Here is a 26,343-nt window from a genome sequence, read left to right on the forward strand (position 1 = left end):
ACCCAGAGCCACGCACACACACACCCAGAGCCACGCACACACACACCCAGAGCCACGCACACACACACCCAGAGCCACGCACACACACACCCAGAGCCACGCACACACACACCCAGAGCCACGCACACACACACCCAGAGCCACGCACACACACACCCAGAGCCACGCACACACACACCCAGAGCCACGCACACACACACCCAGAGCCACGCACACACACACCCAGAGCCACGCACACACCCACCCAGAGCCACGCACACACACACCCAGAGCCACGCACACACACACCCAGAGCCACGCACACACACACCCAGAGCCACGCACACACCCACCCAGAGCCACGCACACACCCACCCAGAGCCACGCACACACCCACCCAGAGCCACGCACACACCCACCCAGAGCCACGCACACACCCACCCAGAGCCACGCACACACCCACCCAGAGCCACGCACACACCCACCCAGAGCCACGCACACACCCACCCAGAGCCACGCACACACCCACCCAGAGCCACGCACACACCCACCCAGAGCCACGCACACACCCACCCAGAGCCACGCACACACCCACCCAGAGCCACACACACACACACACCCACCCACCCAGAGCCACACACACACACACACCCACCCAGAGCCACACACCTACACACACACACTCCCACACACACACCCAGAGCCACACACACACCCAGAGCCACACACAGTCACACACACACCCAGAGCCACACACACCCAGAGCCACACACAGTCACACACACACCCAGAGCCACACACAGTCACACACACACCCAGAGCCACACACACCCAGAGCCACACACACCCCGAGCCACACACCCCAGAGCCCCACACACACACACCCAGAGCCCCACACACACCCCCAGAGCCCCACACACACCCCCAGAGCCCCACACACCCCCAGAGCCCCACACCCTCCCAGAGCCCCACACACCCCCAGAGCCCCACACACACCCCCAGAGCCCCACACACACCCCCAGAGCCCCACACACACCCCCAGAGCCCCACACACACACACCCCCAGAGCCCCACACACACACACCCCCAGAGCCCCACACACTCCCCCAGAGCCCCACACACTCCCCCAGAGCCCCACACACTCCCCCAGAGCCCCCCCCACACACACCCAGAGCCCCCCACACACACACCCAGAGCCCCACACACACACACCCAGAGCCACACACACACACACACCCAGAGCCACACACACACGCCCAGAGCCACACACACACACGCCCAAAGCCACATACACACACAGGAGAGCAAGCACAGCCAGGGGGCAGGGAAGCAAGAACAGCCAGGGGGCAGGGAAGCAAGCACAGCCAGGGGGCAGGGAAGCAAGCACAGCCAGGGGGCAGGGAAGCAAGCACAGCCAGGGGGCAGGGAAGCAAGCACAGCCAGGGGGGAGGGAAGCAAGCACGGGCAGGGGAACAAGCACAGCCAGGGGGCAGGGGAGCAAGCACAGCCAGGGGGCAGGGGAGCAAGTACAGCCAGGGGGCAGGGGAGCAAGTACAGCCAGGGGGCAGGAGAGCAAGCACAGCCAGGGAGAAGGGGAGCAAACAGTCAGGGGGCAGGGGAGCAAGCACAGCCCTCTGGAGCGCCTTTGTACGGCTATCGGCAACGGTCCTACCAACTCCCACGCATCTCGCGTGAGACGCAAGCCTGCCTGTCCTGAGGTGTGACGGTTCATTTTCTAAAAAACGGAGCAGGAGCAGGACAGCAAACGCCGGTTTTGGGGGCACTTACCAGCTCGTTGCCTCGCCGCCTCTAGGGTGCTCACGCTGCAGTTCTCTCCCGCCGCAGTAGTCCAGTAAAGCCTGTGGACGCCGCGGGGAGACTACAGCTCCCAGAGTGCTCGGCCAGCACTTCCGCCCACTTCCGCCTGCCAGCGCGCCCGGAGGCGCTTCAAAGGGCGAAGGCTCCATCGGAGGAGCGGGGTCATTTTCTAAAAAACGGAGCAGGAGCAGGACAGCAAACGCCAGTTTTGGGGGCACTTACCAGCTTGTTGCCTCGCTGCCTCTGGGGTGCTCCCGCTGCAGTTCTCTCCCGCCGCAGTAGTCCAGTAAAGCCTGTGGACGCCGCGGGGAGACTACAGCTCCCAGAGTGCTCGGCCAGCACTTCCGCCCACTTCCGCCTGCCAGCGCGCCCAGAGGCGCTTCAAAGGGCGAAGGCTTCGTCCGCGCCGCGGGACGCATGCGGGCTAAGCCCGGGCAAAGGGCGGGCCCTCTACGGCCCTCATCGGCAGGAATCGACAGGGACAGGGCCAGAAACGCTGCCGGACATACGAAAAAAGCCTTAACAACCAAGTAAGACACTGTTGTTTTTTGATATAGTTCTTATACCTAATCTGAGGTGGTAGTCTTCTGGGCATAGTGGCAGGATGCCGAAAAAAGGCGTTGTTACTACAACTAACACTATGGAAAATTTCTTGGTCCAAACTGTGCAAAAAATAAATATACAAAGGAGAGAATCTCTGGGGCTGAGTCAATCTCCAGACTTACGATGCCTGAGCCCTACTATACTTTCTCTCACTGATGATATTACACCTTTGGAGACTGATTCTGAGGACCGTCCTGGCCTTCCTACTAATCACGGCAGGAGCGATTTATCTGAGAATGTAGTGCCTGCCCCCGAGGTACTTATTGCGGACCCTGAGAATGATATAGACACTGACTCTGAACAGGAGGTACAGGTGTGTCTTTCAGATGAAGATCAGCCCACCTCAGACCATGCCCTTCGGCCAGAAAGTTCTAGTGTAAAAAATCAACCAAAGCGGGGAGGGTTGCGGTCGGGGACAAGGAGGAAGAGGGCAATTACCCCAAAGGCAAAACTAAAGGACAATGGAGAGGGTAAAGCAAAATACACTGCTGATGATGATTTGTTTTTAAAAATTGCTGAGTTGTTTGAATGTAAAATCAAAGCCATCATTAAACCCCTAGTAGCTAAAATAGATAAACTACAAGCTGAGGTTAAAAAGCTGGGAGGACAGCAGAATAAGGTAGTGGAAGGGGTTGAAAATATTACCACGTTGGTTGCTAATTTGGGCAATAATACTAGAGGCAATGCTGCTGGTGAGGGAGCAGATGAACTATTGCACACTAATCCCCCAGTGCAGTTACCGGTAACGAATGCTAATCAGATAGTTGGTAAAGGTGATGGTTTATTAACAGTCAATATCCCCCCAGCACAAGCCCAGACAACGGACCCTTTACAATTTATAGTTGAAGCTTCACCTGTAGTATTAGTATTAGCCAACGTTCCCCCCCTAGAAGGTGGTATAGTTGAAACATCCACCTCTTTGTCAAATAAGGCATTACAATGGCTCACAAACAACATGAAGTTAGCCCCGGGGGGGGGGGGGGGGCAGTAACTGGCTCGGGAGATCAAGACTGCAAAAAGGGTTCCTTGGTTAGGAAATCGTCCCAAAAAATTTAAAGGGGATTGTGTGGCAGTGAGCTTTTCACATCCGGGCGTTCTGCCAAACATCCTCACTAACTTACTTGCGCCCCAACGTAGACAGGGTACCGTTGTCCCATTAACCCTAAAATTTTTCTATGGAGAACAACAGAATGTCACCTACCCTAGGACCCCTGCACCCGGGTGGGACAATGATTGGGACATGAACAACAGATGGGGCCAAGACCGAAGTTGTAGTATTGCAAATCATCCAGCTCATTCAGTCTATCAAAATCCTTTTGCACAACCTCTTTTGTTGTCTAATCGTTATACTCCTTTATCCTTTCTGGACCAAAATGATTGACTTTTGCCCAAACAAAATAGCCATGAAGGGAAATATGTACCTGTACTAAGTATGCTTACTTGGAACATCGCAGGAATTAAGGCAAAAATAGGAAACCCGGCATGGTCAGATTTTATATGTAAGTTTGACATTATTGCATTACAAGAAACTTGGGACAAAAAAAATAGTTTTTCATTGGATGGCTATAGTCATTTTTGTATCCCAGCAGTGCCCAGTGTTGCAGTAAGAGCCAAGGGAGGTCTGTTAAGTCTTTTTAAACTAGATATTAAAGGTCGCCTGAAGAAATGTGATTCTGGCTCCGACCACTGTCTAATTGTTGAACTTTCCTCAGTAGAACATCCCAATATTTTATTTATACATTTTTACAATGCCAATGCATCTGACTGTACTTTATATAGTCTAGACAGATAGGATCAGTTTTTGTCAGTCTACAGTGAAAATGTAAATTCTTTTGAAATCATTTTCTTGGGGGATTTCAATATCCACCCCTGTACATTAATGTGCGTTTGTGATGAAGAAGAATCCCCTCCTAACTGTTCGCCCATCCACCTTGAACATAATAAACAGGGGGAATGTTTAGGAAACTTTTTAGCAAGATGGAACTTATGAGTCTGGGTGCGGGGAGGGAGGGGATAGGGTCCCTAGTTTCAAGGGAACAGACAATGGCTCTATTATTGATTATATATTCATTTCATTGTGTTTATTAGGTAAGGTTTTAATGTATAAAACTGTAGTTTCTCTTTTTAGCGATCATAATCCTGTCTCCTTGGATTTAGTAATTACTGATCTCATAGGGCGAAAAGATGGTCCTTGCAACAATAGGTCAGCACTTAAAGTCAAGGACCAGGGTCGCAGATTGAAATGGGATAGCATAGCTCCAGAATCCTTTGTACAAGAGGTACTCTCCGATGCTGAGGACGAGGTTGGTGTGTGCTTATCTAGTGAGGCTCACAATAGGGAAGTGATACTTGCCTTTCGTAGCATCTGCAGTAAGATTAATCAAAGACTGCTTGTTGGCCCTAAATTGAAGACATTGCCCATCAAAAGATGGTTTGATCGCAGATGCTCAAAAGCACACTCTGCACTATTAAATGCCCTGAAGACCGTTCCGAAAGTCCCTGCACTTATCACTACTTGTAGAGCCCGGTATAAAAAAGCCATAGCAGATAGGAAAAAAGAGATTAAAGATGAAGCCTGGACCAAGCTATCAGATCCAGCAATATTGAAAAATAGTGGAGAATTTTGGAAGATTGTTAACCAACCTTTATTTACAGGAGAGGAGAATTCTCCCCTCAAAACTAACATATCTGATGACGGTTGGATAAAACACTTTAGTGATATTTATTCGAACCACAGTAGTGGAGGCCCTGGGGGTCAGGTTGGCAGTATAGCCAATGGAAACCAATTGCACTTTGAGGTAACAGACGTTTTACAAGCAATAGACTGTACTCTGAAGAAAAAGGCGCCAGGACCTGATGGTGTCCCTGCAGACGCCTTTAAATGTTTCCCTAATTTTTGGTCTAGACTTCTTTGCAGGGTCTTTAATGCATTAAGCCATGATAATATACCAGAGTCATGGAAAACCTCAATAATCATCCCTGTGTTTAAAAAGGGAAACAGGCAGGATCCTGCATGTTATAGACCAATCTCATTGATTGACTCATCAGTTAAGATTTTAGGAAGAGTCATACTAGCAAAATTAAATGAGTGGGCAACTGAGAAAAGTATTCTGACCAATGTGCAATATGGATTTAGACCCAAAAGAAGTACCCAGGACCAATGTCTAAATCTGCACTTGTTGTTAGAGAAATACACCAAGGCCAAGGAGGGGTCCATGTACCTCGGTTTCATGGACCTCTCCTCTGCTTTTGACCTGGTTAACAGATCAAAGCTTTGGTCAATATTGCTGGAAATGGGCTTGGATAGGACAATAGTTAACCTACTGGCTGACTTACACTCGGGCCTTACAGCTAAAATTAGAGTTACCACGGGTGGAAGGTGTACGGAGGTCTTTGCTTCAGAAAAAGGGTTCAGACAGGGGTGCATTCTGGCACCCCTACTGTTCACATTATATGTGAATGCTTTGGAACCTGCCCTTAGGGACGTGACCCTCGACATTCCGCGTGCAGGGGAGCAGGGGATCCCTGTTCTCCTTTACGCGGATGCCGCGGTACTCCTCACACGTACCGGGGTGGGGCTCCAACGCCTTCTAGACGCCTTTGAAACCTTAATGGGCTCACTTGATCTAAAAATAAATGCGAAGAAATCCCAAATCATGCATATGGGCAGCGCAGCAAGGAAAATTTGTCGCAAAACCTTTTTTGTGGACAGGAGAAGCTTGCTCGAGTAACTTCCTTTCCCTATTTAGGGATCACATTCGATGAAAAGGGTAATTGGGGCCCCCAGGTAAAGAACAGAGTAACCTCGTTAGCAAGAACATCTTCAGCTCTCCAGGGGTTCTCTAAGAAACTGGGGGCCAGGCCAATTGCAGCCATAATGAAAATTTATAAGGGTAAATGCATTTCAGTTGCATCTTATGGCAGCTCAATTTGGGGTTATAGGGGACTGGATTCCCTACAGATCATGGAAAATAAATTCTTTAGATCTGTTCTTGGTGTCCCACAATCGACTCCGTCCTACACAGTTCACTTGGAACTTGGGGAAGGCTACATCACAGACTTGATAAAAACAGCACCTTTAGTAGCATGGCTGAGGATGTGGCTTAATAAAGAAATTCCTTTAAACCATACCATCATGAGAGATTGTCTGTGTTTGGACAAAGTTAACAACATTAAGTGGTTGACTTACATCAAGGAAAACTTTTCCAAGTTGGGGAGGCCAGAGTTATACTCTGCAATAGAGTCTATAACACCCAAAGATATTGCGCTCACAAAGTGTGCAATGAGAGAGCTCCTATCTTTGGAGAGAGAAGAGTGTGAGTTGAAAAAACCAAGTGTTAGGGCCAGTCTAATATTATCTATACCTGACGGCCCAGAAAGTTACTTGAACAAGGTGACTCGCCCTTACTACAGGTTTATCTTAACTCGTTTTCGTTTTAATTTGATACATTTTAATCTTGGTATTTATCCTGTATGGAGTACCCCAGAAAAGGCGTTACCATGTTCCTGTGATCATTTCTCCGAACAAAATACTATGCATCTAGTGATGTTCTGTGGTCATTACGTAGAGGCAAGGAGGAAGTTCCTTGTGCCCAATCTTAAGGAGGCCGGATTTATTAAAGTTAAACCTGCTCTTATCTATTTACAGCTGCTACAGACTCCTAGGATTATGTTCCATGTGGCTAGTGTCCTAGTGAGTGCTATTAGGAGCAGGAATATTAGATAAAAAAAATATGGCAATCCCCCCTTAGTAGCACAAATTGAGCACTATAAAAGGCACTTTGTAATTATAATAGGTCTTGTAAACAGGGACATATCTGGTTTCAGATATGTCTGTTTTTCTGGGGCTTTTAGTACTTTGCATCTTGCACTTTATATCGACATGACATGTGATATGCTGTATGATTTTTATTCTTATTGTATTTTAACTGTTTTTAACGTATGTATTTATTGTATATGTATTTTAAACAATCTGTATTTTGCCATTGTCTTTATATGATATTAAGTTATCGCAATAAACTATTTGACTGACTGTGTGACGGTTCCTGGCACAGGCTCCGTGGTTCCCTTGTCTTTCCCGCCCTGCTCCCCTCCCATCCCACCCATGTGACTGGTGTTGGTTGGCACGAGGCATGGGTCCCCACACTGTGTGAGCCCCAGTTCCTGATGTTGTTTGCTGGGTCCGCGTGCGGAGAGATATGCATCCGTCGAGTGAGCCATGGAGAGGGAGTGAAGCCAGGGGGAGCGAGAGCTGAGGGGTGGGAGGAACCGGAGAGGATGGGGGCGAGTACGGTGCCAAGGGGGAGATGTGAAACAGTTAGCTGAGAGGAAAGTACAGGTCAGATGAACATTTTTAGGGGACAATAAAACCAAGTAGACTCTGCCCCGAAAGTTGGGGGTGAGTGGTCGTTGTTGCCTAGTTTCACGTGGTGCATCAGAGGAAAGGCAGTGTTTACAGATGTGCTTTTGTTGGGATGAAGACAGACGAAGGAGAGCTGCGGGCGGAGGGAAGGGGGGACGGGAGATGGGGCGAGAGCGGGAAGGAGAGCTGCGGGCGGAGTGAGGGGGTGCGAGACGAAGGAGAGCTGCGGGCGGAGGGAATGGGGGGTGCGAAGTGTGTTGCCAAAGCGTCTGGGCTAACTGACGGTTTCACATGGCATTAAAGTTACTTAACATCTCTATTACTTTGTATAAAGAAACCTCAGATTTCTTAAACTAGCTTTATCGCTTTGAAGTCACTTGCGGAAGTTACATCATACGTACCTGCCCCCGCCACAAGCGCAAAGGCACCACAGCTGTTGAAACAATGCAGCAGTGACCTGGAGCAAACGTTTACATTGAGGAAGGCCACCCGGCAGCCCAGTTTGGCCAGCCCCAGCCAGACGTGCACAAAGTCGGGCTCATTGCTCATGAGCAGGGCCACCGTTTCCCCTTTCTTGAACGATGCATGGCGGAGAAAGACCTGGGCCACCCGGCTGCTCCTGCAGTCCACTTGTCGATAGGTGTGGCTTTGCCCTTCGAAAATCAGGAACGTCTTGTCGGGCACGCTCTCTGCCACGGTCAGAAAGCGGTCCGGACCGTCTCCACTCAACCTCTGCGCTTGTAGAGCTCCATGCGCAACCCGCTGTGGAGCACCTTTAGCAAGTAGCCCAGGTCCAGCCCGAAGTAAGAAAAGAAGAGCCGCAGCACGAGGTACAGGGCCAGCAGCACCGCCGCGCAAGCGGAGAAACCGGCCAGAAGCATGGGTGCAGCCGCGGAGAGCAGGGGCCGCCAGAAGGAGTGCAGTCTCACCACTCGTGGAGCAGCATCATCCCGCCTGTCACAGGCATCATGGGTCTTTCAGTACGGAATGGGCGTTTTCATGTGCCCGAACTGCCTACTCTGTCAGTGGGGTGCACCTTACGGTACAAGAGTTCAGCTGATCGGAACTGAAAAGAAAACAACACTGGATGTTCTGTAACTTGCATCTTTGCCCCGTCCCTCCACCCTAGAATCACCGCCCTCCAACAAACAGCCGATCTGTGTCCCTGCCTGTTGGCCCCTCCTCCAGCAAGCTCATCCGATCTGATACACACAGCACACGCCTACAAGGTCTGCGTTTGTCAAACTAACAATCACAGTTTTATTTTATTTTGCACTCTCCTTCGGCTCTATATGTTTCCGGCAAGTCTTCGTCGGCTAGGCTGCGGCCCGGGATCCAGTACGGGTTAATCACTCGTTCATTTGCGTGCTTTCACATGGACAGCCACTGCACGGGGCTTCCAGCGCCTCATCTCTCCAGGCTCTGGGGAGGAGGCACGCTCGGAGCGGAGATCCCGACAGAGCAGGGAGATGCCCAAACCCCAAGCCGAGCACACTGAGCCGGAGCAGGGACAGAGCAGGCAAAGGGGGCGCGTCACCACTCGAGCGGGGAGGGAGGCAGAGAGAGCGAGGATTAAACAACAGAGGGAGAGAGCAGGGGCAGGGAAACGGTCTGTTGTGTCAGGCGGTCGGGCAGAAATGGCGGCGCAAAGCTCCGTGTTTTGCTGTCCCCAAAAGGGGCGGGGCTTAAAAGTGGCAAGAACAGAACCAACACACCCCCGAATCCGAAAGAGACTGAGCTTCTTTCGAGGGACGCCTCTCCTCCAATAGCTGGCTTCCGTTTAGGAAGCCAGCCAATGGAGGAGAGACAGAGGAGAGAGGCGGGTTAAACTGCCCTACTGAAGATCATTAAATCTCCGACTTCCCGCTGGCAAGCCAGCCTTTGGTCCTCGACCTAAAAACTACAGACCATTTAAATCATAGAATGGCCTGAGTCTGTCTAAGCAAAAGCAGCATTCTAAATGATGGCTAGGTTTTTTGTTTTAAAAATGATTGTTTTATTGAGGCATACAGTTAATTAAAGTTGTAAAGTTCATGTTTTGGTATCAGTCTCATATTTAGTATAATTAAACTGACGTTTTCCTTTGGTATGATAACTCGTACACCACAAAATAAACAAACATTGGTAATGCCAATAAGTCTGGCTTATAAATGAAAGTACCTAAGTACTCAGTAAGTAGTCATTCATGCACTCTCACACAACTTGTACTCATGCATTCATTAATCAGTGCACTTAAGCATTTTTGCCTTCACCCTCTGACATAACCACAGTATAATGCCCACAAACTCAACAACATATGCAAGGTAAAGTAAAAGGATACAAGTAGAACAAGAAAACCTGCTGCTATTTGGCATATTCACACAATAAAGAAACTAAACACAGCATCATGTGTCTGTCTTGCAGCTGTAGTGTACATAGTCTATTTTAAATTTCCAGTGTGGCTGCTACGTTTAGAACCAAGGTGTTGTCCTTCTTGGAATGGAAAAACCGTGATACACTGTAGACAGTAGTTTTCCGTAATTGTCACCTGTTAGGAATTGGGTGTCTGATGGGCAGAGTTATGCACCCTGTCCAAGCTGGAACTACAATTGCAGTCGGGGTTAGACAGATACACACCCTAAATTATCCCTCTGGTAACTTGGCACAGAGCAATCAGGCCTAATTTAAGAGGCAATGTGTAAAGCATTTGCATCATTTCAAACTGCGAAAAAGTAAAAACACCACTTAAAAAGATACCCATAACAATAGAGCACAATTTGATGAACAAAACAAGACCACAATAGGAAAATCCCATAAGTATAATCGTAGTTGTGAATTTATAAAGGTTAAATTGAAATGTAGTGCTTAAAAGCATACAGTGTCAACCAGGACAATCTGGTCGTGCTAGACCGGGTCAAATTCAAAAGTTCAGGCTGACCATGATGAAGCGTAGGTGGGATACAAGGACCAATCTTGTCCCGCTGAAAAGCACCTTATTGCGTCATCGATAAAGAACCGATGCGTGGAGCAGACGACACAATGCCTCGTAGCTGATCCCTTACGATGTAGGCGATGCGTTGGTTCCGAACCACGCAAGTCGGAAATGAGTCGTCGTCGAAACTCATAATGCAAGCGATGAGTTGTCATCGACACTTGCAAGTCGAGGATGCGTCAGGAACTGGAAGAAATGTGCTGCACATTCAGTGATGGGATGTCTTCGGTCCTTGCGGCAGCAGTGATACTTTGGCGACGAGGTAGATGCTCCAAGTCTGAGTCACATAGCAATGGCAATGTGTGGATTTTGGTAGTTGCAGCACTTTATGCCCACTTCCAGGGGCCCAGGGCTGGATTGGCAGCACTTGGTAGGGAAAGACTTTCATTGGTCAGAGTCCAGGTGCTTTAGCTGTTGAGTTGGAAGTATTTTATGTCCTTGAGCATTCTAGCATGCATGTGCTGAGAGTTAATCTTACTCACTATCTATCCACGGATGACTGTTTCTTGCACTTGCATTTTTATGTTGCATAGAGCAAGTTTGTTAACACCTTAATTTAAACTTGAGTTCACACTTATGAATGAAAAAACTGTATACGGTGCTCGTTGTTTGTAGAACATCTAATTTTCAGTTGTTAAATATAAATGTGAATTGTTTACTAAGTCGTTATTTTCTATTGTGTACTAATGGTCTTCGAGGTGCAACCTCCACTAGCATGGAAGGAGCAGCCACTACAGAGTTACTGTCAACAGTACTAATTTAAGTGTAACTAATTGTATAAGTAAAGTAAAAATGGGTATACTTGTTTAAAAGTAATGTTTGCTAAATCTGCCTTTGTTTCACTTCTATTTAATCGTTGAGGAAGCCAGGCAAGTCTTAATATTTTTTCACGTTTGTGAATTTCAATCTTGACCTTGTTGCACTAACTTTACATTTTGCTATTTTTTTCAGTTTGATAAAACCTATTCCTACTCTATTCGCCACAACTACGGAAAGGAAGGCAAGAGGACAGATTATACACCATACAGCTGTATGAAAATTATTCTCACCAACGCCCCAGGCCAGGGAGACTTTCATGGTGAGTTCTTGGTGAAGTGGTATATTTGCATCGTTCTGTTTCCTGGAAGATTAGAGGGTTGCTTAGCGAAATAACTCTAATATATGTTTTTGCAACTATAAAATAAAGTAGAGAAATGCAGGTTTGTACATTTTAGGTCAACTCACCAATTATGAAATCATTAGCCCAGCTTCTGCAGTATCACCATGCTAAACGTAGGGTTTTGAATGACGTGGTTGGGTGATGGTAAGAGGACTAGAAGGAAAAAATTGAGTAGGTTAATTAAGAAACCTAGAGCATATACCCACCAAAGGGGACGCAGTAGACTTAGACTTCAAATGTTAGTCTGATAATCTAAAATCAACTAAGGTGCTGTGGCCTAATAGGGAAAATGATTTTAGAAGCAGTCAGAGTTTTCTTAATTGAAAATAAAATGATTTCAAACCCAAACGCGACGTTTGGGCAATGCAATGCTAAACTGTAAAGCCAGTCACTAATGCACTGCCAAATCAGATCAGAGGCTTAGTGAAGTGTACATTTGGTGAGAGATTTAATTAGTATTTAATGGTTTTAGACTATCGGTGCCAAAAGGTATTCCTCAATTTCAGGGCATTGAATAAAAACCTTTGGCGAAAATGCCCGTTTGCATAATTTCACCACAACTGACATTAAGATTTAAATGTTGACAAAGATGTCAATAGTTGCGACATCCTCTTTGGAAGGTGTAATAAGTCTTGTGGGAGCAAGTCATCTCTGATGGCAAAGGTCCACCGGTACCTGAATTGAAAACAGTAGATAGTAGTTATGGGGGGAGGGGGGGAGGCTGTCCTCTATTTAACTCTCGTGAATGATTAAGTGTGTTAGAGAAAAAGTTAAGAAGCTATCTTATGCTTATGATACAAGATCCCCAGGTATATACACTTCTAATAGAGACTTCTAGTTGTAGATTCCTCACCTTTTTTTATATTTCCTAGGCACTAGACTGGATTTCAAAACTTTTCACCGGTACCTCTGTGCGCCAGAAGGTGGCTCCTTGGTGCTCAGCTCTTACTCATTCCATTTCAGAAATTATGTGAAGGGCCTATATAGGCACCACTGCTGCGTACTGTACTATCTGTTCTTTTCTATCTGCACCTTCAGATTCTAATCCAGAGGTCCCTCGGAGACGTTTACCGAAATGTTTGGCAGCCAAAATTGTGCAGTCTGTAAGGGATGTTGCCCCCTAAAATGAAATATTTTAAGCCCTGTTGGGGCTGTTGCAAACAAGTGTGTGTGGCTTATTTCCTATCCGGTGTGCCTGTTGTCTGGAGTCAAGCCACAACTCCAAAGCCGGCAGCGACTGGGTGTAAATGAAGCCGAAGGCCATCAGGGAAGGAGAAGGGAAACTATGTCACAAAGCATAAAAATACTCAGTGGTGGGGACAGTTCCACGTCCCACTCTGTGTCTAAATCTTGCCCTCTGTCCCGTTCCTGGAGCTATCTCAGTCGCTTCAGAGGTCAGTCTTTCGTCGCGCTCCAAGTCATCGGGTAAGCGCAGAAACCACAAGAAGTTTGTTTCGCTTTTTGTAAAGCCCATGGTTGCCCAAGGGAATCCTAGACCTGGATGAGAGTGCTATAAGAGAGGATGGGCAATCGGAGGTTACAATGGGAACAGCCAAGCCTTAAGCTTCTTCCTGAAGCTGGGCTCCTCTTCGAGCAGTCTGATCTCCTGGGGCACAACTTAGGGACCAGTAGTGAAAAAGATCTGCCTCCCCATCTTGATCTCTTAGTTCTTGAGGTTCTAATAAGACGGTCTTGTGCAGACCTAAGACATATTGTCGGTATATATGGGGAAAGGAGGTCTCTGATTTTTTTAGGGCATCTGCCATTCATTGCGTTTTCAGCCAGGCAAAGTTATTTGAACTTGATCCTAGCATCAATGGGTAGCCAGTGGAGCCGTTTTAGGGACACTTTTACTGATTTGTGTCTTGGGAGTTTGAGCAGTAACCTGGCCGCCGCATTTTGTGCAACATATTTTGATGAGCCCAAATAGAGGGAATTGCCATAATCGAGGCCGGACACCACCATGGATTGAATCACCATTCTTTTTAGTTGTTCCAGAATTAGTCCTATGATTTTCCAGATCATTCTAAAAAAAACAAAGCATGTTGCCACTAGTTTTCTAGCTTGATTGTCCATTGTTAGTGCTTTGTCCAGCCACATACCCAGGTCATTTTTGGAGGACTTGGGGATAAGAGGATGTCCCATGTACTTAGGCCAGCTAATCACAGGCCTGGGACAAAGGTTATTCCCCTGCATCATCAGTTATGTTTTATTGCCATTTAATTGTTGGCAACAGTTGGCCATCCAATTCGATACCTTATCCAGACAGGGCACTAATTGATGATATTTTGAGTTCAGGTAATTCACAAAGGAGACTACCAGCTGTGTGTCATCCGCAGCCCATTTTCGCCAGTGGATGCATTTACACGTTGAACAAAGTGGGACTGAGAGACGAGCCCTGTGGGACTCCACATTTGGTTGGCATAATGTCAGGGAGACGGACAGTTTCCATGCTCTGAAGCGATCTGTCCATGAAAACGGAGGTGAGCCACTCTAGGACTTTGCCTTGAATCCCGACTTCCCTGAGCCTTCTTAACAGAATGCAGTGGTCTACAGTGTCAAACGGCGCACTTAAATCCAGGAGCCGAATTGTGGCCGAGCCCCCCTGGTCCAGGATGCTTCGGGGTACGTGAAGAAGTACGTTTTTTAGGTCTCGCCTGTTGATGCGCATGCGCATCGAGCTTGCGAGACTATGGGGGCTTAAACACTCTTTAACCAACTTGCAAGGAACCGTGGCGATTCCTTGCAGTGCCCGTGAAATTTAAGCTCAATGCGCATGCGCATTGAGCTTAAAAGCGCGTGCACATGCCCCCAGCCGCCTGCCTTGCCCACTCTCTCTCTCACAGCCTCCCCCAGCTCCGCCCCCTCACTTCTTGGTTGCACGGCCGCTAGGCCGTGCCTCCCCTACTCTCCTCCCCCCTCCTCCTCCTACTCTCCTCCCCCCTCCTCCTCCTACTCTCCTCCCCTGCCTGCCGTGTCGCACCTCTCCCCGCTCCGCCCCCTCCCCTGCCCGCCGTGTCGCAGAACACAGAAGCTTGTTATTTTATAGCTGCTCAGTTGGAGGGGCGAGTTTTGGATGATGATACCAAGCGTTTGGCACGTTGAACGGGTAACTCCTCGTAGTTCTCTATACGTGGATCATTTGCATTTGAAAGTTTTCTAATTGCTACACACATGGTCTGCCTAAAGTGGATGCGGGGTTGTGGATCATATTGTGCCTACTGGTAGACTGTGAGATTCACAAGGTCCCAAGGAGTCACAGTGTGTGGGACCTTTTATGCCAATTCGGACAGAGGCAACTACAAATAGTTTGCTTAGTTTTTGAGCCCACGTTTACATTTTCTTAAATGAAATTGGCGTGTTTGTTTTGCCTGTGTTTCAGACTCGCATCCCATAGGTTCCCTTTGCAACAATGCGTTAAATTATAACCCGAGAGTACCACTTAATTATAAATGGACTGTACATGCGGCGAATGTATAGTCTTTGCACCCTCTCCCCCATGACCAACCCCAGCGGTAGTAGACTGAAAGTTTCCCACTCACGTATCGTGGTGCCTTTCCGTCATTCAGATATCCAGCTGGTAAGTTGCATATTTCATTCGTTTAGAATTGCCGATGTGGTCGTCATTCAGCGCTTTTAAGAACTCCTTATTTTTAGAATTCCAAACTAAATACTTATTTTCAGAATACTCTCAGTTGCAAACAGTTAAAATTTGACTACTTCAAGATGTTCGTTTTTCAACTGGATCATGCACCACATTTTGCGTTATTTATTTTGTGTTGTAACTATAAATATTGAGATCGTATACTGATTATTTTGCGTTTTTCAGTAGAATCCGGTATTGTGTAGACCAGATCAGCCACGGAAGGCTGTAAATATGTTGTTTATAAAAGTAACCCGAGTGGTGTTCCCAAATTTAATCGACAACAGTAGAAATGAAATAGACACAGAGAAGTACTTCAAGTGCCATAGAACTTATTTTATTTGTAATTCTTTAGCATTGGCTACAGGAAACAAAAATGCTAAAGATTTACAAAAAAAAAAACCATAAACAATTCTAAAAGCACTAACTCTAATGATGCGCGACCTATTGCATTTCCAATGCTTGTTCTTTATAGATAGCTTTAAGCTTAGCCGGAAAGAGCAGCATGTATTGGATCTTTAGATCTCTCAACTTCGCTTTCACTGCATCGAAGGAGCGTCTCATCTTCTGTATCTCTTGGCTATAGTCGGGGAAGACCATTATCTGTGAGTTTTCCATCCGGATCTCCCCCAGCTTCCTGGCTTTGCGTAGAATAACGTCTCGGTCTGCAAAGTTCAAAAATCGCGCAATGACTGGTCTGGTTCGTACCCCCACCAGCGGCTTTGCAAGGAGTGCCCTGTGTGCTCTTTCTATAACAAAGCAGTTGGAGAATACCGCCTGAGGCAGTGTTTTAATTATCCATGTGCGCAGGATCTCCACCATATTGGACCCTTTAATTCCTTCTCTAAATCCAACAAAGCGCAGGTTATTGCGTCTTGCCCTATTTTCTGCGTTGTCCACCTTCCATAGCAGCTGCTTGTGCTAGTCCCTGAGTTCTTTCTTGTCCTTCTGGAGAGAGTGTATGACATCTTCCGCTTCACTCAGTCTCGTTTCTGCTGTGGTCACCCTCTCTGTGAGATTGCGGAAATCTTGGTGCAGCAGCGTGACTTCCGTACCCATTTCCCCTATCTTGACTTCCAGGGCCGCACATGAGGCTTGAATGTCTTCTCTGGACGCCTGTATAGCCCCCATCAGGAGAGCCGTGTCTGAGCTCGCCCTCCGCTTCGGTTACCTGTGGCGCTGTCACAAATCTGTCTATTGTACCTTGCCTTGGGGACCGCTTCCTTTTTACCCATGTCGTACTAGTCCCTTGGAGGCTAAAGTTGGCCTGACCATTGGGGTCTCACCTTCTGTTGTGCGTTTCTTGATCTGTTTCTTCCCTCTTCTTTTCAGCTGTGCAGGTGGCCCTGTCCGGTTGGTAGGGCTAATTACAGTCCCTCTTATGCGTTCCTGTACTTTAGTGTCAACAATCCCAGATACATGCCGTATGCCACTCGTCCCTTTTGCGCCTGCCAATGTGCATGTTGTTATCTACAGCAGTGGAGGGTAGTCTCGGGGTGTGAGTATCCGGCTATAGGCCGTGAGCCCGTAGCCTGTGCGGCCAATTATCCTTGGGAGATCCATTCTGGCCACTTCGCCCCTCTCCGTGTTCCTCCGGTTTGCACCCTCTCTCTGGCCACCTGCGGTGTTCAGGCCTCCCGGCCCGTTGCTTAGCTTTCCCCAACTTCAGTTGAATTACGGGGCTAGGGGAAGGCCAGGTCTACTTCTTCGTGTCACCTCTGAGTATCCGCGTGAGCTTCAGTGCTTATGGGGTGCTGCGGGGGAGGGGGGCGGTGGAGGTGACTTCTCGATCTTGGATTCTGCCCCTTACTGCTCTGGGTGCTCCGGGGCTGGCGGGGCGTACCGTCTCTCTGTGGGGGGGGGGGGGTTGCGGGGCGAAGCGCTTCTGTTGCCGTCCGCGTCGCCTCTCCTTGCGGCCTCGGCTTCGGTTTGCGGCCAGATCCTCGTTGTGGCGCTTGCTATCAGCGTTACTCCGCCGACCTCCCGTGGGGTGTCCCGGCGATTTCCTGGCTCCTCACCAGCTCTCCGCCGCGTCGTCTCGCTGCTCCATGCCTCCCAGCTCGTCAACCGAGCCGCGGTCTCTTCACTCGCTCCTATGTCCTCGGGGATCAGGGCGCCGCCATCTTGTGGCCGCCTCCGTCTCCCAAGCGCTCGTCGTGTTTCTCGGCTCCAGCACCTTTCAGCTCGTCCACCTCAGCTCCAGACCCTCCTCCCGTGCTGCAGGACCTTCCGCAAGGTGGTAAGGATCTGTAATCGTTCTCTGGATGGGGTAAAATACGACTGATCAAGTCGGCTCGCCGGAGCAGCGGCGACTTGCGACTTACTCGACCATGCTGCTTGCCACGCCCCCCTAAACAACAATAATAATTTTTGGTTCTTGTAGATGTGTTTCACTGCTTAATTTTTATATTTTTCTTTGTGACTTCTTGTGTGATCTTTCACTTTAATCTGGCTTTCCAAAATAGGCTAGTTTTCCGCCTACTCTTTTCCAGTGATTGTATCTGTTTAATTCCTGTTGAATCATGGCGTCTGCTGCAAAAAGTTCTCACTCACCCAGGGTAACTCGCAGCAGAGGCCGCACACAGAACTAGAAGCAAGCATTGTTGTGAATTTATCCGACTACACTTTAACACCAGATGAAGAGAGAGACTTGAACAAAGGTTTAGGGTTTGTTCCTACACCCAGACACGATCCCTTTAAATGCCGCACTGAATTCCATGAAACAATGAGGAGAATTGCCAATAGAGAAAAAGATACTGACTCATTTCGAGGGACTACTCTCAAAAAACCTTCCAATTGTTGTCCTCCTATGGTGACCATGGGTCCGGAGGTGGCTGTCTTCGAGGAACGAGTATTACAGGACATAGAAAACTTTGAAAAATCCCAGGAACACTTTAGATATTCAAACATGACTAAAGATGATTGGAATGCAGTCAGATCCCTTGAACAGAATAGTCTGCTGACTATAAAATCAGCAGATAAGGGTGGTGCGGTCGTTGTACTAAATACTAAAGATTACGATGCAGAGGTGCAACGTCTATTAAGTGTACGTACCAACTACCGTCCTCTTAATAAGGACCCTGTTGAGGAGTTGTCTGGAGTGATTAAAACAATGGTGAGTAGGGCTAAGACCAACAAATGGATCTCGGTAAAAGAAGCGGAGTTTCTAGTTAATGACACTCCCAGGACTCCAGCTCTATATATCTTACCGAAGATACACAAACCTATTCGCCCACCCCCCGGTAGGCCTATTGTATCGGGGATACAATCTATCCTTGAACCCCTTTCACAATATGCGGATTATTTTTTGCGGGAGGCAGTGGTGAACCAACCCTCCTTCATAAAAGACACCACCGATATTCTGAACATTTTGGAGAATGTTCCCTTTGACTCTGACGTACAATGGTTGGTAACCATCGACGTAGAATCTCTGTACACGAGTATCCCTCAGGACGCCACGCTGGTGGCAGCAGCACGCGCCCTGAGGGACCTCGAGTGGTTCTATGATGTCCCACAATCATTTGTCATGGAATGCGTTGAAGTGGCACTGACTCGTAACTACTTCATGTACAAGAACCAACTGTACTTACAGACCTCTGGGACCTCCATGGGGGCCACTATGGCCCCCAGCCTGGCATGCATATACGTTGGCCAGTTTGAGGAGTACGTCGTCTATCCGGATACCAACCCCTTCCAGAGGCAGATTTGCCTCTGGAAAAGATATATAGACGACGTGCTCTGCATCTGGTCCGGCTCAGAGGAGTCGCTGCTTGAATTCTGTACTTGGTTAAATTCACAGGACCAGAGCCTTAAATTTACTTGGTCATACAGTCATACTAGGGCCACCTATCTAGACCTGGACATTGAGGCCAACGAGGTCGGCACTTTGAGTACTCAGGTCCACCAAAAACTCACGGATAGGAATTCCCTATTATTGTATAACTCATACCATCCCAGGGCCCTACGTGACAATCTTCCGGTGGGCCAATTTCTTCGTTATCGGAGAAATTGTTCTGAGACCAAAACGTTTGTGGCACAGTCCATGGACCTTACGAAAAAACTAGAACAGCGTAACTATCCACGTAAGGTTGTGAATAATGCAAGAAAGAGGGCGCTCAACACCCCCAGGGATACCTTACTTGAGCATAACACCAGGGAGAGAAAAGACTGCTTACCGGTGGTTATGACTTTCGAACCTATGGCCACGAAGATTAGGCAGTCAATTCGAAAACACTGGGGTCTGTTGAGTAATAAAGAGTTTACCATGCCCCCCCCCCCTCCCCCCCCCCCTCCCCCAAGATTTGCCTTCAAAAGGTCAGGGAATCTAAAGGACTGGCTTGTCCACACTCGGGACCGAGTACCTTTGAGAAGTGATACTACGACGATACCTAAGGGACACTACCCATGTGGTACATGTTCAGTATGTCCACTTACCAGCAAATGCAGTAGTGTTATGCTATCCACTGGAAGAGAATGGTTCCTAAACCAATTCAGCAACTGTAACACCACCAATGTGGTTTATAGGCTGACATGCAGTTGTGGTTTACAATACATTGGACTTACCACAAGGAAAGTAAAAGTACGCATACAGGAACACCTAAGTACCATCAGGGCTGGGAAGCTGACCACCAAACTAGTCCAACACTGTTATAAAGAGAAACACAGCTTCACATGGACAGTGTTAGAGACTGTAAAGGGTAATCCTACTAATGTTGAGTCAATCCTGATCACAAAAGAAGCGAAATGGATTTTCAGAGAGAGCAGTGATAAACAGGGCCTTAATGAGATTATAGAGTGGAATAAGGTTAAATAACTGGCCTACCACCTATAATGTTCCTACGTCCTGATTTGGCTCCCCATAGCCAGTGCAGCTTTTATAATATAACTGCTCTGCATGTATACTAACAGCTGCCATTATTGGATATTAGCAAATCCTGCGCTATACTTCATATACATACAATGCTACATTACTGGTGCCCCTATCCCCTGTCTAGTGCATTAACAACTCTTTTGGTGTCCTCAGGTTAGTTAGACACAACCTCATGATGTTCGTTGACCACTCTGCAATGGCGCCCATTGTATTCATGGCTTTTCCCTTCAGCCTCATTAGTATATATATAGCGTAGGGGAATTGATGTATGAGGGCGAGAACTCCGTGATAAATGAGGAGGATACTTTTCAGCTCCACCACATCTCTTACTCGAGGTTTCTGTGAAGGTCTCTCGATAACTCCCACTGACTCCATCTCACCTTTTCCGTTTCATTTGGCCTCTCTATTATGGCGCCCGTTTTGGTGTTGATGTCCTACACATTCGGTAGCCCGTATCACGTGACGGGGGGATCCGCCGATCACGTGACCGTGGTGCGCGACGCGCCATTATCCGGCGGGGATGTTTAAATAGCGCACTTCGGCTCCCGCTAGGTGTTCCTGGGATGAGATAACGCCCATGTTCCGCGTCTGTACGGTAAGAAAAGTGCTTTGGGTCACTGGCACTGCTGCAAGCCCGAGGTATGCGCCCCGTTTTTCATGCATTAAGGAGGTACCTTAAGACTCGCCAGGAAGATCTTGGCTTATCTCACACAACTGCTTCATGTTTGGCAAGGGTTTCTTGTACACGCCGTGAGCGAGTCTTTTAGGCGGGTAGCTATTCTACCACTTCCCCCCCCACAGGTTATATGCAGTTTGATCTGTGGGACCGTTTTAGCAATAGCCAGTTGTTTGCCTTGCATGTATTGATACTGGGCCAGAAAAACATAAAATATAAGAAATACAAATACCAACGTGTTGACCCTATGCAAACACAATAACAAACTTTAATAAAGCCCAGTTAGTCGGTCATCTCGCGCACAGACACCTATGAATGCCAGCATTTAGCAAGACAGCATTGTCATGGTAAAATAAATAAATATAGAGGCTTTCCATCATTCTCTGTGGATGCTCTTGATTGGGGTGGGTATATGTATGCAGTGGGCTGACTTGCTTGCTCTAATGGGGTGGCAGCCCATGCATTGAATGGCAATTTTTAAGAGCTGGCCATTATATACTCGTGATTCTGATTACATACAAAGACCTTACAGGTTGATGTGACAACCGACTGTCCGGCGGAGTGCCGTCCCCTTTTTTCAGCTGGTACGAGGGAGCATAGCTGAATAAGGGTAAATGAGTTTGAAAATGTAAATTAACATTGTATATTCTTTACTATGAAAAGCACAAACATTAGGTTGGTCTAGACTACAAACAGGTCGTAATTTTAGTTCTCTCTTCTGTCTATCTTTTCAACTCGGCAGCTTCCTGTCTAAAAGATGTTGGAAGAGGGTGCAGTAACAGAGTATTAACCCTGATGAATCTGCCATAAAGGTTTCTGGGCAGTGAAACCTGTTGGTCACAGGTAGTGGTATGCAATTTTAAGCTACCCTCCTTTTTATTTCAACTTCGCACACCCGATTCATAAATAAAAGCAGTACGAGTGGTGTGGCTGTTGATTTTACTCTTCACTCTGTTTTGTTTGTTCAAGGAGTCACGTTCTAAACCTCCTTAACATGCACCTTCTCACTTTTTCTTCCTTTCACTTATTCACCAAATCTCTGGAATAGGAAGGCCGCCTATGATGAGAAAGGGGCCAAGTCTCTGGTAAATATCTGACCAGATAGCCCCGAGGGTGTTCGCCCGTGAGGTGCCTTCCTCTCCGCCACATATTTTTTCACTTATTATTTTGGTATATGTGTGGTTCTATGTATGGTCCTAAACAGGGCTGACATTTTTTTGGGTTGCACCGAGTTGAAAATTTATGAACCCCCCCACAATTAGCGGTAACGTCAGACTAGATTGTCTGTTTCAGGACGGTAAGGCATTAGAGACAATTAACACCTTAATGTAGAAACAATACCGGGTGTTTTTCCAAATTCTACTTCCTGAGAATTTAGGTGGATTAAAGTCGCATGCCTGCTAGACATTTTCTAACACCGGTCCCGGGTTTTGGGAATCTTTTGGATTGCAGGGTTCGGAGCCCAGCCAGCTTGCCACAGGTGTCGGAGAGTAAGGTACATTGCCTATAGATAGTGCAACTGGACTAACTGGAGGTGTGAGGATCTGGGCAGTTTCTAGGGGGCCGTGCAAGCATCATGCAAGTCAACATTCTTGACATAACCACCCCATTTCTGCCTGAGGGGTATGAGGAGGTCAGGTGCATGGAGCACCAGCATGCATTCGATTGGGATATCCCCCTCTTTCCAATGCTTTCCACGAGGAGGTTGGGCTCAAGAAGATTAACCAGCTTGGTCTTGTACTCTGAGAGGGCATGTTGAGCTGTAGGTATTTGTAGAATTTGCTGCAGAGGAGCTGGAAGTACGACTGCAGGTCTTGAAAGGAAAATAAATAACTACCCAACCAGACCTCTCCCAAGGTTGTGATCCCAAAGTTAGCCTACTTGGCTCAACATTCCAGTCTTGCTGTGTGATGGAGATAATGGTAATGCCAGAGTGACATCAGCTGGGTCAACTTACCATCCCACTTGTTGGAGCACAATGCCACCCACCAGTTCAGGTCTAAGGGATAGGGTCTGCATAGAGCAGTTCCATCAAATTATTATCATCAAGTAGAGATAGTTTGGCTCGGAATGCCAGGTCGTTCCATTCTCCACACTGCTAGTCATTAACGACCAGTACATGTGCGGCTCAAAAGTATAGTTGTACTTCGGCCATTTCCATTCTTCCATCATATACCAGAAGTCAGCATTTAGTCATAGTAGTACTCAGTGGAGGTATGGCGAACTCTGATAGGCCAAAGGAAGGGACGGATGATGGATGCAAGTTTGGTAAAGCAAGTGTTTGAGAAAGCATTGCCATTTTGAAAAGGGTGATCCTGCTGAGGAAATTAAGCAACAGAGGCGTCCATTGTAGGAGTTCCTTTCGTCTCAGAAAGGAGTGGGTTGACATTAAGGTGTTCTGTGTGACGTCTGGCTCAAGGGCTTTATTATTGTCCAGATACTGGAAGCTGAGGCATCTAATGGGGATGGTGCCCTGGCATAATGTTGTTTTGGAGTCACCTCGTATATGGACCTGCAGGGTCTTGCATATGTTCACCCTGAGGCCCCTTCATATAGGTCTAGATGACAGAGGCCTCCTGGCCCAGAGAGTTGCGGGTTAGTTAAGAACAGGGGGAAATCATCTGTGTAGAGTGCAATTTTGTCTTCAACTCCACCATCCCAGCTCCAGCCAGAGACATGCGTGTCACAGCACGCTGGTCTAGCAAGGGGTTTGATAGCCAGCACAAAACAGAGCAGAGACAGCTGGCAGCGCTGATGGGGTCCCTCTCTGAATGGGGAAGGATTCTGAGAGGACACCAATCACCTGGACGCATGCCGACTGTCGGGAGTAAAGGAGCCCTACATAATTACAGAATTACAAGCCAAACCCCATGCATTCAAGGACTATATCCAGAAAGCACACTGCGTTTGTTTAAATTCCTCAAAAGATTCCTTGAATCCAATGAAGGGAAGTTTGTTGCGCCGAGATCTGTTCTCCACATCTTATTCTCGGGCACCAAGGGTAGTAATGGATGAAGAAGGTAGTTTGGACTCCGTATTTTTCAGGACCACAAACTCATCTTCCAAAGTCTAAAATTGGGCCTCCTCCTCGGACACTCTGGCTGCAGTGCTGCAGAGATCTTGATGTAGGAGAGAGGCAGCAACTCGCACTTCCCCGATTTGGTCTTTACCACTTCTCGTGAGATCTGGATGGCCTATACGAGGGTTGCCAGGTTCCCAGAATCTGTGGAGCTCTGTACTAGTGGCAGTGTTCCCATCATTCCCGAGGATGGGCCTGTGTATTTGTACATCTTGGTTTGTGCCCTAGGACACTTGTCTATTTCCATGGCTTCCAAGGGCACTAGTTCTTGGTATTGGAATTCCACAGCTGTCAGTGGTCCCCCAGTGTGAACGTTCTTTCCGGCGAGAGTGTTGCAGTGGAGTACATTCTCTAGCTCCAAGGCAAGGGTGAGGGGAATGCCACACAACAGACTTTCTCAAGCACACCCCACTGTCCCACATAGCACCCCACCCCTTTGCAGACTGAAGGGGGTGGGGGCAGCACAAGCAGCCTTGATCAGTCCAAACTCTTTGGACAATGAACTGTTAAGAGTGCAGGGGGTAAGGGTTGTGTGAAGCCCCTGGGGGTTTGTCGCAAACAATACCATCCGGACTGCCACCAAGAGCCCCCCACCTGGGGATTTTCAAAAGCACCTCCAAGGCAAGGCAGTAAGGGGGAGCCCTCCTCTCTACACCAACCAAGGACCCACCTGAAGTCTGCAGTGCAGGGGGTCACCCCAAGTCGAGATTTTGGCCCTCCAACAGTAGGGCCTCCGAATCTGGAAGGTGGATCAGCTAATCACTCCCCCTCAGGCTCACTTGTCCTCAGGCAGTTGTCTGGGGGCAACCACGTGCATACAAGTAAGCTGTCCTATCCTTGCAGTAGCAACAGGCCAAGGCAGTGCTTCTCCAGGCTGTAAAGCCCTGTCCCACTCCACTGGTCACCAGCCGGGTAGGGTGTTGGATTGGGAGTGGGGAGGGGATTGAGACCCCAGATGCGACATGGCCTGGACATTTTCTTCCTTTTATGAGATGTTAAGGTTTTACCCTATGCAGCATTGACTGGTTCTCCTAGGAGGGAATGCGACTGCTGCTACCTGGATTTTAACTAGCAAATTGGGTTAAGTGATAATGCAATGCTAAATCATTGAGTGAGGCTTTTTTAGCTTTAATTTGAAGAAGCTGGGTAGGTCTTTCCAATATTTTACTTTTGTTCAAGATCTATTCTTAAGAGACTAACTTTGTAAGTTTGCAGTAGATTTTTTAAAACCTTTCTTGGTTTTTAACTCAATTATACATGTGGAAGGATTGGCATTTTATCATTATCTACATACTTTTGGAATTTGAACTAGAGTATGTTCTCTGTGCCCATAGATTTTTCCAGCTTTCTTTGAGGGTTTCATCCACTCATCTTAGTGTTGACTTGTTGCTACTTCAACCATTTAAGTAACATCTTAAAGCATTCTTTGCTGGCATATTGCTGACAAGTCTGGGCCACTGGATAAATAATTTGTTCATGGTCTTCAGTAGCCAGTCCAGATTGGTGCTTGGAAGAGATAAGGACCACCATTAGATTAATGAGTTACTAACTTGGTTTGGGCTACTTTCTTCAGGGTTCTGTAAGGTAGCGGTATTGATAAGTACGTTCCTTTTGTGGTGGTTGGCCGTTCTCGTAGTTGTTTACACGATTGACGAATTATCTTACTTCGGGGTCTTTGCAGTCGGGACTGATCCACTGGGGTGTGTAAAGTTGTGAAGACTGGCATTTTGCATACTGTATTAATTAAACTTCACTGACATCCTAAGGCTCAAACACATACATTCAACCCATCCAAACACAATCTTCTTTCTTACTGCTGTTGGAACGTGTGACCTTGAGAGTGCACAGATCTTAGCTACAGAGATTCTTCGTTGTTATTCAGAGCAGTTCATTTCAGTGAAACATTAAAATGACCCAGCATTTCTGTTAGTTGATCCTAACACTTTGAGAGAAATGGTTTGGTATCTCCAACTTTATGAAAACTCATATAGTATTTTAGTACACATTGCCCTATGTTATGCGCAATTGCCCTATGTTATGCGCAATGTCGTCAGTCAGTCATCGACTTTCAGCCATCTCCGTTTTGCATATTTGGACCGATGGCTCTGTTTTGAACAAATACAGGAAGGACGTAAAAATCCCAGCATGGAAAGTGCTGCGATCTAAAAAGCCAATCTTATTTG

The 26,343-nt window shown here is 47.5% G+C and overlaps 1 protein-coding gene across 1 annotated transcript in view; it reads left to right on the plus strand.

Annotated features, from left to right (window-relative positions):
- The window catches only part of PRIM2 (DNA primase subunit 2), a 761,949-nt gene that overhangs the window by 560,396 nt on the left and 175,210 nt on the right, over positions 1–26,343 (plus strand). Inside the window, exon 11 of the mRNA XM_086925646.1 lies at positions 11,685–11,811. Within this exon, the coding sequence (XP_086781772.1) occupies positions 11,685–11,811 (127 nt within the window). The remainder of the gene's footprint in view (positions 1–11,684; positions 11,812–26,343) is intronic.

This window comes from Lissotriton vulgaris, chromosome 6 (assembly GCF_964263255.1).
Source record: "Lissotriton vulgaris chromosome 6, aLisVul1.2, whole genome shotgun sequence".
Taxonomy (NCBI): domain Eukaryota; kingdom Metazoa; phylum Chordata; class Amphibia; order Caudata; family Salamandridae; genus Lissotriton; species Lissotriton vulgaris.